The sequence below is a fragment of the Pithys albifrons genome, chromosome 11, assembly GCF_047495875.1.
Source record: "Pithys albifrons albifrons isolate INPA30051 chromosome 11, PitAlb_v1, whole genome shotgun sequence".
Taxonomy (NCBI): Eukaryota; Metazoa; Chordata; class Aves; order Passeriformes; family Thamnophilidae; genus Pithys; species Pithys albifrons.
This window is the reverse complement of record NC_092468.1, coordinates 17,119,062-17,139,864: the sequence shown is the minus strand read 5'-3', so window position 1 is coordinate 17,139,864 and position 20,803 is coordinate 17,119,062. Positions and strand designations below refer to the sequence as shown.

The following is a 20,803-nucleotide window of genomic DNA, read 5'->3' as shown; positions in this document are numbered from 1 at the left end:
GGGCAGGACTGTGAGAGCATCACAACGACTCTGCTGGTAACACCTCTACAGGTTTAGGACTCTGACCCCACCGACAGCTCTCTTGGCATGTAATGATTCCTTTTACAGTTTAAAAAAGGCATTCATGTTGAGAGCACTGGACAGAACAATATTGATACAAACTTTTCCAACACAAAATATTTCCATCTACTATTTACCTTTATAGTCCCATAACTGGACAACAACTCCTCCTAACTCTGCTATTGCATAGAGGATTTTCCATTGCTTCCCAGAATTAGATCATGGTCTAGATATGGAGAGGAATCTTTCAAATACCCCTGTTTTCCACTTAGCATATGCGTGAGAAGAAAACAGAAGCATAACCCCAGAACTGATAACACGCAATAGAACAATTTGTTATCAGTTAATGAGACACTCTCAGCGCACAGTTACTAAATATTTGTCCGCATTTCTACAATATTCCATTTCATTGCTGACTCATTTCAATTACTTAAACCAATTTCCTTCAAGAATTCCAAGTAATTCTTCACGACAACCCAGCTATACACAGTAAAACATGGCAGGGATACACCCAGGAGCCAGAAGGGATGGCAGTACCAAATGAAGGGCCACCCAACACTGTCCTAGCTCCAAAAGCATGAATGAACCAACCAAAGGCAACAAGAACTACCATGATGCCAGCCCAGCCTTAGTCCTACACTCTCATTTAAGTAAAAACAGGTTAAACATGGCAAGAAAGCTGAATAAAGCATGTTCCTGCTCATCCTTACTAAAGACTTAATGAATTAGAGTCCAATCATGTGACAGCCCAAGGCATCACCTCACAGATGTGTAAATTCCAGTGGGCCCTTGACTCCTGGCGGAGTTGGCAAAGGAAATTTTAGAAACATCAAATTTGGTCTCTTAGCAAATGAATACCCTCCACAAGCTGCCAGGAAGTCCTATCTGCAACTTTATGAGCCACTATGGATGCTGATGTGTAACAGGGTGTATTAATAGTCCAATACCAGAGTTCAGCCAACACAAACTCTGCCTTGTTTTAGAAAGACGTCTGGGACTTAAAAAATCCCAAATCCTACATAGCTCCTGAACAACTCACCCCAGGTACTTTCACGAATCTCTCTCTCTCTATCCAGCTCTGATGAGCTGGGGGGATGCAGCTCCTGGCTGGGAGCACTGGATGGGCACAGTCCAAGTGTTGACACTGTTGTACCAGGCAACGTTTCATTCTCCAAAGTCAAACAAACTCTCCCAGCAGGAACACTCTTTGCCAGTACAAACTGCACTAACATCAGGGTGGTTTTGCTCAGATCCCTGTGTCTGCCCCTTTTGTGTGCTTAAACAGCCAATTTCAAAGCTATTTGATATTTTCTGCAGCTCAGAGAAGCCTCTAAAATAATTCCCTCTCAAATTTTAAAAGCCAAAATACATTTGTTAGATTGTTTTGAATTTCTAATACACCAGTGACATCCAATAGATGTCATATTATAGAAGTGACTAACTAAAAAATCTCCAGGCACTTAAATGACTACTACAATATCCGGGATCAAATTACCACACACAGGCAAAAACAACAGGCAAAACCAACAAACACTATTGAAGTGATCTCAAATGCAAGTTATGTCAACAAAAACACTGGTCATAGACAGGCCAGAAGTAACAAGCTATTTATGTTTTGCAAAATATTTTGCGGATTTAAGAGATTAAATGTCCCACTAATGGTAACAGCCAAATAGGTTTTTGTTCTATTTTGTTTTAAAAGGAAAAAACACAAAGACAGATGTTGGTATAGTTGCTTGGGGAAGGAGTTGTGTATGGCAAGAAAAAAGACACTCCTTGGAAGTTGTCTCAAACAAAGCTCTGTGCTGGAGCCCCAGCAACACACACAGCACCAAACTCCATCCACCACACTCCCTGCAGGCACAGCCGTGCTCCAAACTGTGCTGGGAACAGCCACGCTGCCACACTGCTCTCAACAAGAATTAAAGGAGCTCAGAGTTCTTGGACAGCCTTGGAACAGAACCACCTCCATGCATTTTACAGCATCTTGCAGAAAAGAGGTTAAATAAAGTAGATGGCTCGAGATTAAAGATAAAGCAATAGAGAGAAATGAGGATGTCATGGGAAAGAATTCATTAGAGATGTAGGAGTGGAAAGGCAAGACTTGGAGATAAGTTATCAGTACAGTGAGGTTCCATTGCAGCAAAGAGACCTGCAGGAGATAAACTCAGCAGGCAATATTTCAGATGCTCAATCTGGGGTCTAGGAGAAAGTTTGAGAGCACATTCTCCTTATCACAGGCAAATAAAAAAGGTCCTTCTCCTCTCTTAAAATGTAAATTCCAAGAATCATAAACTGGAGGTTCTGCAGCACATTCCTGTGCTTGGTCCAAGCCTGACCACAGAGCTAAAAGGAGTTCCTACAATGTTGCTGTGAGTCCTCCTCAAAAATAGCCAAGGAAGTGAATTATTTGAAATCACCTTAGTGACTGAAAAGTAAGGGTAAACTTCCAGGAAAGGGAACATCTTGGTGGAAGAGGAATAGGATGGTAATATAACAGCACGGCAGGGATTTAGGCAGATGGCAGATTGCATAATTAAGTTTAAAGTTAATTAAACAGTCATTCAAAGAGGAGAAACAATGCAGACCTACATTTACATGTATGGGCTCAGCCAAAATGTAAATTCTATGCAAATGTCCTGAACTGAGGAGATGATGCCCTGAAATCCAGCTGTCAGAAGTGGTTCCCATGACCACCAGCCTTTCTAACCGACCCATTACAATGGGCCACCAGGGCCCAGCCACAGTGGAAATCTAAAGGTAACTTTCCACCATCAATACAAACCAAAGTAAAATGGTAAGACAGCGTTTAAAGTGGAGGCCTGTCTGCAGAGCCTTAAAACATGAGCTCAGGAGTGATCCAAAGAACTGGTACAGCCCAACTAGTTACCACCAACCCTCTACAACACAGCTCTGCCTGTGCCAGCCAGCAGCTTGTCTATGGGCAGGACTGTGTTTGTGCACCAGGACACTGCGAGCCATCTGTGTACCCATCTGGGAACAAACCCAGAGAGCTCTTTCCCTGCCTCTTTGTAGAAGGTGATTTTCTAAATTATTTTGGCAGAAAGTCTTCCAAAATCTGCACAGAAAAGTTCAATGTCCAACAAAAAAAGCATGAAGGGAATCCTTGTCACGCAGGGGACAAGCTGGCTGCAGACACGCAGCTTGTCCTCCAGCCACTGACTCCAGATGGGAAAATAGAGGCTGTCAAGGCTTTTGAAGGAGTTTGTAGGGCCACGAGCTGCTTTTGGAGGCAGTTGTAAAAGATTCAGACATTCAGCATTTTTACAATGAAATATTGAGGAAGAAACATTCCTGTTTAGAGATGGAGGTAGCAAAAAAGTGACATGACCACGGATGGTACGGAAAGTCAGGAGCAGAGACAGATGGTCATTTCCAGATTCATGAAAATGAGGTGGAAAGCACGCACCTGTTGGAAAGCACATGTTGCCACTGCTCTTTTCCTTTAAGCTGCACATATTTATTGAAAATTCTTGTGCTGCATGTCCCTAGATTTCAATATGGAGCTAGGGAAAATGAAAATGTTCTTGCTGATTTTGGCTTTCAGAAAGGGCCTAGGCTTTGAAAAACTGAAAAGAAGAAATATGCACAATGGATTCTTTCTGCTGCAGAAAACAATACTTTGGAAACTGCTCCTGACCACCAGATCATGTGCCCACGACACCACACTTCCTCTTCCAAAACACTTCCAAGCATCCTCATGCTTGCAAGAGTTTTGACTTCAGTAAGTCAGATAGTAACTGCAGTTTTATTCAATTCCTCAGCAGGGTTTGTGTTGTAGGAATACTACATGAGTGAAAGAGCCAAAGATACCATTCCAGGCTCTGAACGAAGGGCTGGTGACGAAACTCATTTAGTAGCAATAGACTAAAAGTTTATCAAAATAGTTACTGTGCTCCAGCTGTGTGCAGCAGCACTGTGGTGTTGTCAGGGAGGGGGTACATCTCTTTTGGTTTTCAGGACTCTCCGTGAACCTGCTCCACCCTGCTCATGACCTCCTCGCTACCTACTCCGCCTGATGACTGCACCCCTCCAGACTTCCACTCCTGCCACAGGATGTGGGTCAGGGCTGCTTCCACTCCCCCTCATCTTTTCATCTTCCCAAAGCGTCTTCCACAACACCTTTTGCTCTTTGCTTCATCCAGCAACTACGCTGTGAGAGGCTTCTTCAAGAAAAACACTTTAAAGACACAGTACTGCAGAAGTTCTCTCTGATTTCTCTGGGCTTCAGTAGTTTGAGAGAAGGAAGTTGCTGAAAGATCAGAAAAAGCCAAGAAGCTTTGAAAGGCAAAAAACCTGATAGGAGGTGCTAACATACTAGAAGACATTAATAGCTGAAGAAATCAAAGAACTGCCTTTACATTCCTACATATCCCGAGGTAACCCATGGGATGCAGAACCTGTTTATCTGCTGATGAACCATTCCCCACACTGCCCATTCAGTGTCATAGGTATGTAAATGACAACCCCTAGTAGTGTGGGGGGGAAATTACTAAAAACATACAAACTGAACAAACACACACTATGGCTGCTGCCTTTTATTTGTAGAGAGTCTGGAATATTCTCCAAGGCATGACCTGCCCCATACATCTGTGGACTGCAGCTGCTAGTGTTGACATTTTCCTTCAGCACCCTGGAAATTTTTATTTTTGTCACAGAAGACATTTTTTTATGCAGTAGATCCCAACATTTTGTTTTCTATCCTGCTCCAGCCAAGTTTCAGCTCTCTGTAGCTTGGATTTCCCCACAAGAGGGAGTTGAAGATTTCCAGCCCACAACATTTCATGGCCATCACCAGCTTGAGGTGGGAGGGCAAAATTTGGGCAGCAGCACCGTGGACAGGAGAGGCAGAGAACAGCTGGAGAGGAAGGCAGCAGAGAAAGCCCCACAGCAGCCACAGCCTGGAGAGGAATCACAAGAGCCACTGAATTCAGGTGCAAAGAACCCAACCTACATCCCTGGATATCCATGGCACACGAGACACCTGGAGATTACCCGAACAACAGGCCAGACCTGGCTGGGGTACGTGGGCTGACTGACCTCACAGATAGCAGAGGACAGAGGGCTTATACAAATTCATTCCTCTTTGAACTGCAGTGTATTTCATGGGTAGAAATTGTAATTAGGGTTTTTTTAACATGCCGGTGACAGCCCACATACCACAAGCCTTGGTAAAACTGTTCCAATGGTCATTCACCCTCACTGCTAAATTGTGCTGTATTTCAAGCCTGGATTTGTTTAGCCTCAAATGCATTATATCATAATCTGCTCAACTGAGTAGCCTATTATTGAACATCTGTTCTCCATGTAGGCAATTTACTGAAAACTCCCCTCCTCCAAGCATCTCTTTGATAAGTAAAGCAGGGTTCCTCAAACCACTCACTCATGATCCCAGTATTTTAATCTTCCCAGTGGCTGTCCTGGGTATTCCTCAATTCATCACCACCCACCCCAAGCAGAGGGCATCACCACAGGATACAGCACTCCAGAAGCTGCTGCCGCCATGCCAAAGACACACGCAGTCCATACTCCATCTTCCAATTCCCATGCTCATACATTACCCTTTTGGCTGCGTTTCACAGAAGGGGGATGTTCAGCTGATTAATCCATCAAGACCTGAAAACTTCTTTCCAAGCTGTTGCTTTCCACACTGGGTTCCTCACACTGCTCTGTGCTGGCAACCCGATAAATGGGTTTTGTTCTGCCTGCTCCCAATCCACCAAGTGATCCAGATGGCTCCCATTATTCAATACTCTCCAAGTCATCCAAAAAAACCTTTCAATCTTACTTGTGTTTTCTTCCCAATGATTAACAGAAGTATTAAAACAGCACAGGGTCAGAACACGACACTGCAGGAACCAGACACACCTGTTGGTGGCAATTCTCAGTTTATTGCTGCATTTAATTAGCTCAACTAAGCAGCTATTAAACCACTGCACATGCACTGTGATTTAATTACGCTCACACACCACATCCCCCTCCCATCTTTGCCATCAAACCCTTAATCTCATAAGAAACTGACACTGAAGGAGCTCGACAGGACCTTCATTAAATAAACTGATGACAAGTCACATGAAAGAAAAGACATAAAACAAAATAAAAATCGATTCAATTCTTGTATTAGCCTATTATTTTCCTAGAACCAACACCACACTCACAGGCATAGTTACCTGAACTACATAACTGGGGACAAAGAGTAGAAAAAATATAGTTTAAAAAAATGGCAGGTTAACAGCAACAAGTGTTTCCACCGAGGAACATTTTCACATGAGAACTAGCAGGTCAAGGAAACTCCTTCATTCACAAGAGGTGAAAGCTTTGCTGCCAAATGCAAAGGCTCCTGCTGCACAGTGTGCTTAGGACTCTGGTAAAGGGCAGAGAAGACAGTTATTAGATCACATATAAAAACACAGTCCCTGCAGGGGCAAGATCTCATCTCCCCAAGAGAGGATACATCAGATATTAACTCACATACTATAGCTTATGTTAGCCAAAAAACATCAGTTGCACAAGATTCAGGAATGCAACAATTTTTTCTATCAAAAGCAAGAGAAATTTATGTTCATGATGACGCTGCTAAACCATTGGAGAAAGGAGCATTCTATTTTTCATGTGTTTCTCAGACGCGGCCATACAGTAAATCCAGTTTTCCCTCCTCCCCCATATCTTATTACTATGATTAACACCACCTAAGGAATGTTACACTGAACCTGGCAAGATTAGCTACATTTTAAAGATCTCCACAGCAACCAACATTCTCCATTTATTGAGCAGATTCTGTGGCCTTTAGTAGATTGCTGGCTCATATTTGCTGGTGCCAGATAGGGAAATAACAGCATTCTTCAGAACTGAATTTCACCACACAAGAACTGGAAGACTCGCCACTAAAAGTTAGCATTATCCTAAATTTGCCTTACAAGAAGGGAAAAGAAGAAGTTGTGGTTCCTCCTCCAAAGCTCCCTCAGAGAAATAAAGGCAAATACAAAATTATCTGCAGTGTACCATGGGAAGACAAAATGCCTGAGATTTTGCCATCTTGTTAAGGCTGGTATTTCTTGAGCAGCTGTGCCCATCAAACATGCAGGAAAGCCATTCCAGGATATTTGCTTTACCTGTCATGAACCTTTTAAATGTCAGGGCTGCAGCCACAAGCACAACACCCCCATCCAACAGCAACAATTGTTTTTAAAGCTCTGATGCTGAACACCAGCCTGCTTGCCAGTGACACTCCTCCATGGAAGCTGCCCAAGTCGGTTAAGTACCACAGGCTGGGCAAACAAATGCCAAGTGTCAGACAGATGATAAATCAGAAAGGGCTGTGGAAGTATTAATGCTGTTTCAGACAAGGCATGTTGTTACCCAGGAATTGCCTGTTTCTGCTCAGAGGGCATGCTGACCCTGACAGATGGGCAGGATACCTCCATCACACCATAAACCCACCAAGTTTTTAGTGAGAGGAGCCTCAAAAGGATACCCAGGGAATCTGGCAGTGGTGCTCTTTCCCAGGAAGCTGCAAGCATAGACTGAGACAGCATATCCAGTCCTGCAAAATCTGAACCTACCTGAGAGCAATCAGCCCTGACAAGCATCCTGCTCCACCCAACCTTTCAACATAAAGCCACCTCACTCCCAACTACTTTAGCTCCTGGGATGCTCTGAAATCAAGTGTGGCTGGGAAATGGTGTTCCCAAAGACCACAGAATCAATTGGGTTGGAAAAGACCTCCAAGATCATCAAGTCCATGCTGCACCCCACGTTTGGAGGACAGTCCTTTTCCGCAGATGTCCTCAAAAACCAGGCTGGGAAGGGCACATACTCAAAATGCAGCTGAAACCTTGCTGTGCTGAATAAAACACATAGCTTGGTCTAAACTACCTACAGCAAAGCAAAGCAAAGCATCACAGATATTTAAGATGAAGTTCCACTTGGCAGCCAATGCAAATCTTGACTTGCAGCATGTGACAGAGAACTGCTACAGGAACAGTCAGTACTCCTGTCCTCAAGGAATAGGGGGCTTTAAGCCCTTTTATGACACAAACTTCAATTGGTCTGGAAAAATTTTGATTACTTACTCTGGAGTGAAGTGGGAAAACCCTTAAAGCCTTTGCTCAAAACCAGAAAACAACCCAAGGGATTTGACAACTTTCTGTTAAGGATGTTTAACTAGATTTTAGCACCCAAAGAACCCAGAGGATTGAAGATTTAAGGAGAAAATTGTATTAGATGAAAAACTGTAAGCATCACATGGCATTTTGGGATTATTTTCTGGTTTACTGGGGTTTGGTTCAGAAGAAACTTCAGAACAGGAGGTTTTATGGTAATTCTCCTTGCAGAGGTTGTAACTGCACAGAAAGAGCAACAAGTTGTGGTATTCTGTGTGGAGTTTTGTCTTCCCAAATCCAAGAGTGCTGATACCACAGAGTGAATCCAACCTGTAGTCTCACGACTGGGTTACACATTTCACACAAGGGACAAAGCAGTTTTGTTCACACTCAGCTCTCTCAACTGCAAAGCCTCCAATACTCAGGAAAAGCAGTTACTGTGTGGAAATCCAGACAGAGCACAGCAGCAGCTCCAGCTCCAGCGCTCAGTGACACTTGCTTGGGCCTCCATTAACCACTCTGCTTTCCCCCAAAGCCACAAGAACTGCTCTGCCACTGGAAGGACATTAACAGGGACCAGGCCCTCACTGCCTGTCCCAAGGCACTCAAAGGGTTTTCTCAGGTCTCCATGTTTGCCTCCAATTTCAGTACTGTCAGTTTAGGGTCACTGCAAACCCACCCTTGGCTGAGCCTGAGCTGAAGAGCTGCTAAGAAGAGGACAATGAAATTAAATGATATAAAGAGAAATTCTTGGCTTTGAGATTAGCTCAAAGAGCCTTTTGGAAAGCCTACAACAGTCTGAACAGAGCTAATTTGTGACGAAATGTCACTCCTGAAAAGATGATATGCCTCACTGCTGTGACAGAAGCAATTCTTGCCATCACAGTTTCACAAGCCTTGATTTAAACTGATCAAACCAGACACCTGCCTATGCAAAATAATATGACTTATATCAGCATCAAGAGACAAAGACAAGCTTTGAAGTGAGAAAATCTTAATCTGATACTGTGATGTGTGTCTTCTTATACATAAGCACTTGCATACTGCAAAATCTTCATTTCACTTTAAAAAGTTTTAAAATAGACTGAGCAGTAGAACAGATGTTCCTCTGAATTGACAGTTTTTTCTATTTCTTTCCTCCCTGAGAAACTATTTTCATGTCCCTGCAAGCATTCTGGAGAACAACGAGTCCCAGCTACCCAGGAGGGTGGCTGGGGAGGCACGTGGGGAAAGAAGAGGAAGGTGTCACTGTTGAGCAATAATCTTTCCAATAATCTTTCTCACAGTGTGAGTTTTCTACCTGGAAGGCCAAACACAAGGGTCAACATTTTCTGCTTTAGAACTTTACACTAAACAAACACCTAGTTTTCAAAGGCCTTGTGCAACCTCAATCCTAACTAGAGCAGGAGGCCACAGTGGGTGCTTGCTTTGGAAAGCCAGGGTACTTTTATTTTAGACTAAAGTCCATGTAGGCACCACCTACCATTTTCATGGATATAAACTGTATCCCTTCTAGACTCTACATCCCTTTCAGCTGCTCCTCCTACGCTTCAAAAGCTGAAGGTAGCAAAGTCTGTTAAAACAGCCTAGCACAATAAATAGTGTTACAATAAACCATGAAAAAAAAAACTCACAAAAATCAAGCTCATCAACACATTTTAGCATAATCTGCATTACATCTCTATCTGGGATCAGTCTTGCAAGAACTCATGGAAGTTTACCAATTTTAGCACATTATCTACTGCCACAACCTCAAAAACACCACAAAACCAGAAAAAAGCATATTACTTGCCCTTCTTGAGTCATAGGGCTTAGTTTTTAAGACTGATTTAGTTAAACAGTTACTTGACTTCCAATTCAAGAGCTGTGATGGGCCTCAGGCTGATCTTACCCAGCTAAGAAATCAATCCCTTCTCTACTTGTTAGAGAATTTAACACAGTGACATTTATGAGTTCCTCTAGTAGTTGCTCCTAAGATCAGGCCATCAAAGTATTTCATCATAAATAACTTTCAGAGAAAGTTTTAACCCATGACACTGAGAAATCAAAACTGCCTGGCTTTGGCTGTTTGTTGACACTGTGTTTGAGTGGGCTTTTCTTTTAATAAAAAATTGTATTTATCTCCACAAGTAGACTTGAACATCCCATTAAAGAGGCACATTCACTTTAGTTCTGCAAGATGTGGTGTCTTTGTTATTAATAGCAAAATGTCCTGGAGTCAACACTCTCAGGATTGCCTATTACAAAGGCATCTCAGCCCCTGAGTGTTGGATGGACTTGGACCAAAGGCAAACCAGAACTTCAATTCCAAGAAGCAAAGAAAAGCATGACTGGCCTGAGCCAGCTCAGAGCCAGTGGTCTCATTAACTTGGAATCTACACCACAGAAATTGGGCTCTCCTAGATCTGAGCTGATCCTGGAAGCAGCACAGCCACATCCACAGAGATCTGGCCAGGATATTATGTCCTGCCAGCCCCAAGCTGGCTGCACATGAAGCCATTTGCACATCCTACATGGCTGACTTGTAAACCAGGACAAAGCCACCCACAGGTAACCAAGGGCTGACTAACTTGGACAGAGTAGAACTGGCTCATGCTAACACACTTGTGATTAACACCTCACATTAAATTCCACAGTAATTGTAGCAAATGGACCCAACAGCTCATTAGAGTGAACTCACCTTGGACTTGACCTGGAGACAAGTGACTGTTTTTTCTGGCATTTATTGCCAGCACATCATCACCAAACTGTTCAGTCAACAAGTGTCCAGCTGCTGTATCAGTGTTGTCAGGACATCTGCCTCGTTTCTTATGTTTCTTCCTCCATGTGTCCTCCTCATCCTTCTCATCAGAACCAGAAGATTTCTGCAGAGCCCCACAGGGTCTCAGGCTGTTTGACACTCTCCCACCCAGACCATCACTCACATTTAACAAGTCAGATGCAGCTCCACGCTGATGCACAGAATAGTCCTCCTCAACCTCCAAGTCTCCTTCAACAGCAATTTTTTTATAAGGACATCTGTTCAGAACAGTTTGGAGTTTATTGTTCTCAAATCCAGGCAGGGGCTGGTCCACGTGAGATGTTCTGACTGGTGAATAGCTGTGCATGTTCAACCCATTCCTGGCTGGATTATCCTTCACCAGTCCTCTCCTCAGAGGGGGGTCCAGATTCCAGCTGGGGTCACTGGGGGTGCCTTCATCGAGCTGCATCTTCTGTGCAATGTGATTCAGATAGGACTGGAACCGGCCGCTGTGGTGCTTCTGCACGAGCCTCGCGTACGCGTTCTTTTGGGGGGCAGGGGGCTTGCTCAGTCCCTCCTTGGCACCTTGGGCAGAAGCAGCACCTCTCACATGCCCCAGCTGATCCATAGCGCAGTAAAAAGCCCACACTTCAAGGAGTTACAAATAGACACAAGTGGACAAAAGGGTTATTTCCTTGAAACAAAGCGGCAAATAATTCATTCTGCTAAAAGACACAAAAATGTAAAATGTACAGGAATTCTGGGTTGGTAAAGGTACTCCAGTGGGGGGAAAGGGGGTTCACAATGTACTCAACATCTGCCCTGCACCAAATCCTTGTCAGGACCAAGGAGTGACCACAGCCCTTAAGCTGTACTTGCCCATATGCCACATCAAACAGGGATTTTGTCCTAAGGCTGACACCCCAAATACAAGGGATTCCTTCAACCTGCTCCTCCCTGCCTTTGAAAAAGCCAGGAAAATTAAAGCAGTGACTGACAGACTGTACCAGAAGCATCAGTATAGTGGTTATCAGAAGCAAAGCCTTGTCATGTCCAACCTGGAGTCTTCAAAACCAGCTGAATCCCCATGAAGTGCCTCACTGTTGCTGCCACACTGCCTGTCACCTCCCTCCCACAGAACAATTGCTTCAAACACCAAGACTACCCATTTCAGCTTGTCCTTCTAGCCACAAACTCCCTCCCAGAGTGGCAGAAATAAAATAACATCTTACAGGAGCTCACAATTCTTGAGACACACAGGCTGCAGCTCCATCCAGCACCAGTTTCTGTAGATGGTGTCACACCTCCACTTTTATTGCACAAGTGTGGAGCTCGAGCAGATCAAATATCTTTCAATCCTTTTTCAGCTGCTCTGGCTTGTAGCTTTTGGAGCAAAACAATCTAGTAAATTGTCTTCAGCTACTGTTAAGGTAAATTATAGGTATAGACAGGACATAGCAATGATTTTTGCTGTCTGTGACATGAAAGAGGAACATAAGAATTTCTTGATAATGGAGCCCAGTGCAATTGTTGTCTTCTGGAGGGTTTTCATAAAAATGCCTCTTCTTTACTTCAAGACATGCTTAAAACTGAACAGCTGAATTTCACTCCAGCTGGTACAGTGAGAATTTCAGGGCTCACTTTCATCTCTTCTATGCCAGAACCGAGGGGCACTGGACTCAAGTTTAACTAAAGGAACTGCCCACTAAACCCCCTCTCTTCACTCCTCTAAACATGGGGGTGTTGGCAGGATGGAATACAGAGCTCAGCAAAAGAGAAATTTACATTCCCTTCCCTACTCCCATCATGCCTGGAAGTTTTCTTTGCCTCTACTCAGCACTCTTCTTCCTTTCACTGCAGTTACAGAGGACAAGCACCCAGGGCTTTTCCTCCATGCAGACACTGCCTGGGAACAGGGCATTATCCAGCAGGGCCCAAGGGCTGCAGACACAGCTCCCCTGGCCTGCTCAGCCCTTTCGGAGAAACAACACGTGTTGCAGTGGGATTTACTCAAGTAATTGAGCACGGATGTGAACAGGCTTCACAACACAAAGCAAAAACTAAAAATCCCTGAATAAATAGGAAAAATTCTTTGTGTGGTTTGTGATTCTTTGTGTTTTAAGATTTTCCATTGGTGCTGGCCAATAGCTGAACTCTTCTAATAGACTGACCTGCTGCTGAGCTCTTACAAAACCCTCACACGGGTAGGTCTTTCTAAACGTCACCTTCTCCTGTTGCCAACTCAACAGCAGCAGATAACATTTATAAAAGCCAGCGAGACTACTCACCAAACAATGGTTTGGTTCCGGCAGACAGGAGTTTTGTCAGCTTTATTTACAAGTGGAGAATAAACATTCACACCTCGCCTCCGCTATAGTTCCTGCAACCCTGACCACGGTAGGAGTCAGAGCGGCAGCGCAGGGAAAGCACAGCCACCTACGAGCCCCCACATTCCATTATCAGCCTCTGCGGGCAACTGAAATACCCCCAGCAGAGGGAAGGCAGGGCTGGGCACGGCCTCACCCGCCGTGCCTGGGACGGGGACGAGGGAGAGAAACGGCCGCGCAGGAGGACGGTGGTCCAGGCTGTGCCCAGGACGGAACCCGCCCCGTCGTGTCCCGGGCCCGCTCCGAGGGGCAGTGCTGCCCCGCACCGCCCCCCGGGGGTGCCCGCCTGGAGAGGGCACAGCACCCCCAGCACCAGCGGCAGCCCCTCGGACCGACCCCCCGGGGAGCGCAGCCCGCCCTCCTGCCGGGCCCGGCGCGGGCGAACGGGGCAGCGAAACGCCGGGCCCGGTCGCGGCGGCTGCCACGGGGCTGAACGCCGTCGGGTCGGGCTGAAAGCTGCTGTCCCCCGCCTGCCCGGGATCCGGACCCGAGCCCGAGGCCGAGGCCGAGACCCCGTCCCCGCCCGCCCTTCCCGCTCCTGCCCCGCTCTGGCCCCGCTCACCGGCCCCGGCCCCGTGGCCGCTCCGTTCCGTTTGAATGTCCCAGCGCCCCGTCCGCTTCCGGGGCAGCGGCGCCTACGGGCCGCGGCGGGGCCCAGAAGGGCGAAGCGCGAAGCGCTCGCTCGCACCTCCGGGACACGGCGGGTCCCGGGAGGGGACAGGAGGTGTCCCAGCCCCGCCCCGCGCACAGGACGAGCCCCTCGGGGTCTCCACAGCCTGCCGGGAGAAGGGCAGCCTCCTCACAGCGCTGGGCGCCCCTCGCCCGGCCGCAGCGGGGCAGGGCAGGAGCCCAGCCGGGTATGCTGGAGCACCGGGCGCTGCGGGGACAGGAGCAGGAGGTGCTGCCACCCCGCCCGGGCTGTCCCCGCCGCCAGCTCTGCGGCCACCGCGACCCGGGGGTGCAGCGCCCACCCCCTCCCCGCCAGGGCAGCGCATCCCCCCGGCGTGGGGCGCTCTGGGTCGCTGCCAGCGCTGCTGCTTCACCCAGAGCTGCGGCCACGTGGGTGAAACAGCACAGGTGGGCTGAGTTATCAGTGTGGGGGTCTGAGACCGGTGGTGATCCCGTGGAAACTCTCAGAGCTTTGCAGGCACCTGTCCCTCCAAAAGCTGGGAAGTCTCCGAGACCTGCGTGGCCTCACCATCACTGCAGAGAAGAGCAGGATCCCGGGATCTGATCCCGCAGCTCTGGGCACTCCCCTGGCACTGCAGGTTGGGCACCAGCAGACCTGCTGACCCCTCCATGGGACAGCACCCTCAGTGACCAGCTCACGGTGCTGAGCAGCAGTGGCCTGATCTCCTCCAGGAGATGTCAGAGCGTGACATTACAGCATGACACCAGAGCCAGGAGCTGTGGCTTTTCCTCCCCGCTCCTCCTGTGACTGCAGACCTCCCACCGGGCTCTATGGCAGAGCCAGACCCAAGGTCTGGCTGACTGGGAGTATGTGGTTTGGTCACCCTGGTGTTACCTGCATACTCAGGCTGGGTTTGCCAAAGAACTTCAACCAGAAGAAATTCTAGAGAGCAATAAACTGGCCTCATGGGACCCCCAGTCAGTCCTGTTTGAGCACTCTGCCTGAAGCATCCTCTGTGCAGGTGAAGGAAGGGCCCAAAGGGACCTGAGCTGGTGTCTCCAAGCAGAGCTCTAGTGGGGAAAGACTCTGTTCAGCCTCTAGTTTGGCAGGAACATCTGAGCAGGCTACCCATGCTGCCCCTTCCCTTAGGATGAGGAAGACACCTCTCCCCCACTCCTTATTCCTCATCCTGCACCCTGCAGGTCAGTGTTCACACTGCCTGGCATCAGTCACCTCATAAAGGCCATGAGGCCACCTTTGCTCAGTGTGTAGCATCACCTGTAGCTCCTAGACATGAACTGGCCCCCCAGCCATACCCACAGCCAGTGCTACTGAGCCTCCACAAAGCCATGGCAAGCCCAGACCACCCCAGCTCCAGCCTTCAAGTCAGTCCAGGAAGCTGCCCTGAAAGTACCTGGCTTTTGCTGGGGACCAGGGGCAGCAAGCACAGACCTGCCTGCACAAGGACAGTCACATCCACCCTACTGCCAGGATGCCACCAGCACAGGCAATATCTCGCTCACATGAACCATGCAGAGCCAGCAGCCTCTGCCCACAATCCATTGGCACTGCTGCCAGCTCATCTGCTGCCCCACCCTGGTAGTTCTGGCCACCTCAAGGAGGGGAGTGAGGACTCAGCTCTGCCTTGGCATGGTTGTGAGGCAGCAACATGCCCCACATCAGACACACAGACAGCAGCTGGTCCCCCAGGCCCCAGAGACAGAGGGGGGGATGCTGTTTCTCCTGAAGCTGGCCCCTAGGGGAGGTAGTGTGGCTACAGGGGATCACCCTTTCAGTGGGAGAGTGTGTGCTGCCCTGCTTCCTCCTGCTCCCCTGGCTGCTGCCAAGGTGAGGAGATCAGCATCTCTGTGAAGGAAGGGTGGTGGCATATCCCCAGCTGTGCAGGGATGATCCAGGCCATCCCTCCAGGCTACCCTTGCTCCATGGAGAAGTGAGGAGGAAGAACAGGGAAGGGGCAAGGGGAACTCAGCAGCCTCGAGCCCCACTGTGCCCCTACCTGTGCCAGCCAGGTGAGAGCAGCAGCTCCTTTCCACGTCGCTGAGTCACACTGTGTCTCTGCTCTTCTTCACCCCCGTGGGGATGAAGCCGAGCCAGGAGTTTGGCCAAACTCCCCCCTGCACCAGGTGGTGCCACCAGCTGCAGTGGCTTCAGCGTGCCCTGTTCCTTCCGCAGATGGGGAGGAAGCAGGGGGGATTCAGTGTTTGTCAGCACCGCTGCCAGTGCTGGGTTCTGTGGTTTTGCAGTGATATCGTGCGTGGTGAGCAGGACACGGCTCCACAGCTGGATGCCTCCATCACCCTCGCCTCCTGCCTCCAGCTGGGCCCCTGCTCCACAAGGGGCCACAAGCCCCAACAGATCGGCAGAGCATTTCTCAACCCCCCTCTCCTGGTAGCAGCCAGGGATCTGGAAATCTGGTCTGGAGTAGAGCCTGCGTTTTTGCCCCATTTTGCTCTGCCCCATCACTGTCCCAGACAAATGAGAGGTACAGCAGACATGTGTTACCCTACCAGTGTCCTATGGGAACACAGCAGATCCTGAGTGGCTGGGACCAGCTGTGTGCCCATTCTTCACACCTTTTAGAAGAGACCATGTGCAAATACAGCAGAAAGGATCATGCAGGACCTGATCAAACGCAATCCCTCATCGGAAAGGGCCAAGACTGCTTCAGTTTTGCCTTTGGTTCATCTTCCACCCACACTGTCCTCCTGGCTGCTGAGCAGAAAGGAGCAGTTGCTTTGCTGCTGCTTCCATGACTCTCCATGGCGACTCATGGGCTTTCCAAAAGGGGAAGGTCCCTGGGCAGATTTTTCCCCTGCATTCTCATTTCCTGGGGTCCTGTAGCAGCAAGCCCAGCCCGATGCCCTGGCTTGCTTTCCCACAGTGCCTGATTATCTCACTATCTTCCCCCGGGCAGTAACTGGTAGCTGTTCCCCGACGCTGGAGGCTGGAACGTGTTGCGGCACCTCGGCCGAGGTGAGAGCACCACTCGACTCCTTGGCCAGGAGTGCCCTGCTTACGAAGACTTTGGCTCCTCTGCCTGCGGTTTCAGCATGGAGTGAGGGCCCGCCCGGTGCTCATTTACATCAGTGTTAATCAGGAGTGACTGGCCAAGGGGCTGGAGCCTCCCCAAGATGACTCATCAAGGGAACCCTGGATGGGAGCAGAGCAGCTCCTCTGACACTCCATCCACTTCCCGCAGCCCACGTGGTGTGAACTGACACTGCACATGAAAATGCCACCCCTGCCAACCTGAGTGTCACCTATCAATAGTATTTCAGGCTGCAGACCATGGCAGGGGGATGGAGGGCAGCGGGGTGCTCTGCCTCTTGTTTCCCTGCTGTTGTCTAGAGAATAGATCCACATGGCACAAGGACATACTCAAAGGCAAAGTGTAGCCAGGGGTTTGCTCTGGAGCCTCTGAGCACCCTTGGAAATTTCTTGATTGCAGCAGCAGCACCGAGCACTAGGCCAGAGTCTTGCTCCCTTTGACATCCCTCAGGCACTGGGAGCCGTCTGGGCACTTGACCTGAGGACACAAGGCATGCTCGGGGGGATAGAGAGAAGCAAGATAGATTTATTACCATAAATAAGCTAAAAACCATCTTTATCCACAATAGATACCATCTGCTGTGTCACAACACATGTGGTCTTGCCCCACTTGTCCTTCAGCTTCTCCAGTCTCCTCCTGAGCCCTCCATACCTCTGGTTGGGAAACACACCACCCAAGATCAGGACTGATGGGTTCGCATCTCCATCAGTGCCTGGAGAAATGCCTGCAGCTTGCCCCAGACAGGAGGGAAGGTCTGGTTTGGCTGTGTTTGTCCAGTAAAGGAAGAGAGAGTCATACTCCAGCAAAGACAGATGGGCAGACAAGAAATAGGTGAAAGAGGCAGTGGAGGAGAGAGGTGGGGTACCAGGGTAGGATGCTGAAGCATCAGGGTTAGTGTCTTGCACCTGATTTAATTGGCATTGCCTAAATTTGTCTCCTGGATACCTTTAAGTCTCTTCCACAGTAATCCTGCCTGGTTATAGTGTCCAAATCTCTTCTATGACACAGCCCTCAGTTTCCCTGCATCCTCCTGCCCTGCCAGGCCTGAGTATCTCAAAGGTGCTCAAAGTGGCTTTGGTTGACACCAAAGCTCCATGGGTCCTCTCAGAAAACTTGGGCAAGGAGCTGCCCTGCACCTACTGAGCTTGTGGGCAGCAGGGCTGGGACAGGGGGGACAGGGCACATGGGGCAACAGGTGTGTCCTGAGTTCAAGCCACACCTGATATTCTCAGGAAGGTAGAAAAGGTGCTTTCCAGGAAGGCAGGGACTAAGAAACTGTGCTGCTCTGCAGTCACAGGGTTAGGGACTCATCCCACAAGCCCCCATCCCTGTCCCTGCATCTCCCACCCCACACATGCAGGATGGGATCAGAACAGCCCCTGCGGGGGCCGCATTGGAGCTGGATGATGAGTGGGGACAGCACACCAAGGGCAAGCAGAGGGCAGTGCTTCAGCAGAGACAACAGGCCAAGGGGTCGGTGGGCACGTCCCAGCAGCTCGGTGAGGGCAGGCAGGGGCTGCTGCCGGCCCCGCTGCCGCCTGGCAGGCGGAGCAGTGAATGAGAGCGGAACTTATCAGTATTACCTCATGTGAAAGCTCGGTGCCTTTGTATCTCAAGCAAACACCGGCCATTATACCCCAGCAGGCTGGCATTGTTATTCTGTCTGGTTGCTAAAGGTTAGGGCTGTGGAGCCCTGCACGTTCACAGAGGCTGCCTGTGGGGTGGCAGCGGGGCCACCGTGACCCTCCGCAGCCAGCAGGGCTCCCCGGCCACAGGAGCAGCCACCCCGGCTGTTCCCAGGCATGGCCAAGGACTGGCTGGACTGTTCTCTGCTCCACATGGTTGCCCCACCGTTCATGGTGCTGAAATCTCCCTCTTCCCACACCAGCCATTGCTGTGGCCAGGGTCATCCCATGGTGCTCAGCCTGGCACCTGCACAAACCCTCCTGCAGGAGATAGATGGACTCCCTTCCAGAAAGGAAAAAAGGGGCAGAAATCCCAAATTTGGCATCATCAGGATCACAGCCCTGTCAGGAGGTTGAGGACTTGACCACCAGCATCACTGAGACCAGCCTGTATTTGGCTCCCTGTATCCCAGCACTATCCTGGAGTTTCCCACATACAGGATGTTCCAGGGAAAGGCGCAAGAAGTCCAAAGGATTTGCCCTGGAGGACCGATGCCAAAAGGGACTTCCCACCACTTGGTGCTGGATTCCCAAGAAAACAGTTCAGAGGAGCTGGAGGGTGTTTGGGGCTGGCAGCAAGGCTGCAAGAGAGCTGCTGATGGCTTCTGTGAGGATGACAGGGCTTCCACAGCCAAACTAGGTGGAAGAGGCTCCTGCCAAGCCAGAACGTGCACTCCTGCCAGAGCCATGGGGCCAGTGAGGACCTGCTTGCCAGGCCTGGATATGCACATAGCACATCAGGGCACAGACATTCCCCTGGGGCTGTGGCAGAGTGATGTGTGTGGTGGTGGCATCCAGCTCCAACACTGAGATGGAGACCTCCTAGGTACAGGCTGGGGGTCTGTTGGATCCTTTCTCAGGCTCTGCACAAGGCATGGCTCTCTGTAGGGTCAAATGTGGGGTCACTATTTCATCCTTTGGCCTTTTCAGACCATCACCTTTTTTTCACAGTGCTTGTTCCCAAGAGATGCTCAGTGCCAAAAACAACAAGCCTGGGCTGATGTTGAGACCCCAGGCTGTGGGTGAAATGTCTCCAGATCCCCATTTCTTGGGGGAAGACATCTGAGAAAATGAGGAAAAAGAAGACCATGGCATTTAGCTTGGAAAATCTCAACAACCTGCCCTTGTGTCAGCTGCAGAGCCAAGGCTGCTGGGAACTGCAGGCAATGCAATTCCTCCAAGGACTGACAGAGAGGGAGGCTCATGACATGGACTCACTTGTGTGTTAGAATTGCTTAATTTTCTTGACATTTAGCAAAACCCTGAGACATTGTGTTCTGCTCCCACCAGAGCAGTGAGACATCCCAGCCCCACAGCATGGCCATCCCAGTGCAGTGCTGGGAAAAACACCCAGCAAGTCAGGAGGAGACTGGAGAATCCCGGGAAGTGCAGGGGAAATGGCAAATCCCCAAAGGCAAATCCCACAGTGAACCCCTGGGGGAGACACATGCTGTGCCTGCCAGGATGTCAGCACTTCACAAGCAAAGACCTGTGAGTCTCTTCCTAGGGCTAAGCCTTTGTCTCCTTGCTTTCACCACTCTGGGAGGTCTGGGAAGGGACAGAGATGCTCTTTCAGTCCCCAAGCCTTTGCTGCACCTGCAGCCCTACCCCTGCCTGCCCCATCAGGGCAGCTCTGCAGGGCCTCTCCCCATTCCAGTCCCAGTTTGGGAAGAGGGGATGTTGGCCACACATGTGTTGTGAGTCAGAGCCCTCTTCCAGACCCAAAGAAGACAAGGGAAATAGTAAAATCATGTAGTGTTTCCTGTAATGCCTCATTCAGCAGCAGCATCCAAAATAAACTCTAGGGATGTTCAAACAGGCCAAAATCTCCATTAGAGTATCAGACAGCCACCAGGGCTGGTGCACAGCAGCTCAGAAGCATCACATTCCAGTGTGTGGAGTTGCCTCATCCCCATGACAGCCTAGTCGCTGCCTGACCCCAAAGCTGTTGGTGGCCAGGTCTGAGCCTCCAGAAGGTGGTCCCTTCTAAGGGGATATAGGGGTTTTCCCCAGAAAAGCTTTCTTCAAAGCATCCTCAAGAGGCACATTGCCTGCTGCATCCTGTAGGACCAGATGATTCCCTGCCACTGCAGGCACTAGAGGCTGC

General features: G+C 49.3%; 1 protein-coding gene across 5 annotated transcripts in view; it reads right to left on the bottom strand.

Annotated features, from left to right (window-relative positions):
- Positions 1–13,933, bottom strand: part of DIS3L2 (DIS3 like 3'-5' exoribonuclease 2) — a 183,139-nt gene extending 169,206 nt beyond the window's left edge. The window contains exons 1-3 of one of the 5 annotated variants that reach the window (XM_071566548.1): positions 13,873–13,916; positions 12,156–12,306; positions 10,864–11,571 (exon numbers count right to left, since the gene is read on the bottom strand). In XM_071566548.1, the coding sequence (XP_071422649.1) occupies positions 10,864–11,551 (688 nt within the window). In that variant the 5' untranslated portion in view covers positions 11,552–11,571; positions 12,156–12,306; positions 13,873–13,916. Of the gene's footprint in view, positions 1–10,863; positions 11,649–12,155; positions 12,307–13,872 lie in introns of those variants that run through there. The other 4 variants (XM_071566546.1, XM_071566545.1, XM_071566550.1 and 1 more) reach the window with 4 other exon arrangements.
- Between the last annotated feature and the right edge of the window lie 6,870 nt (positions 13,934–20,803).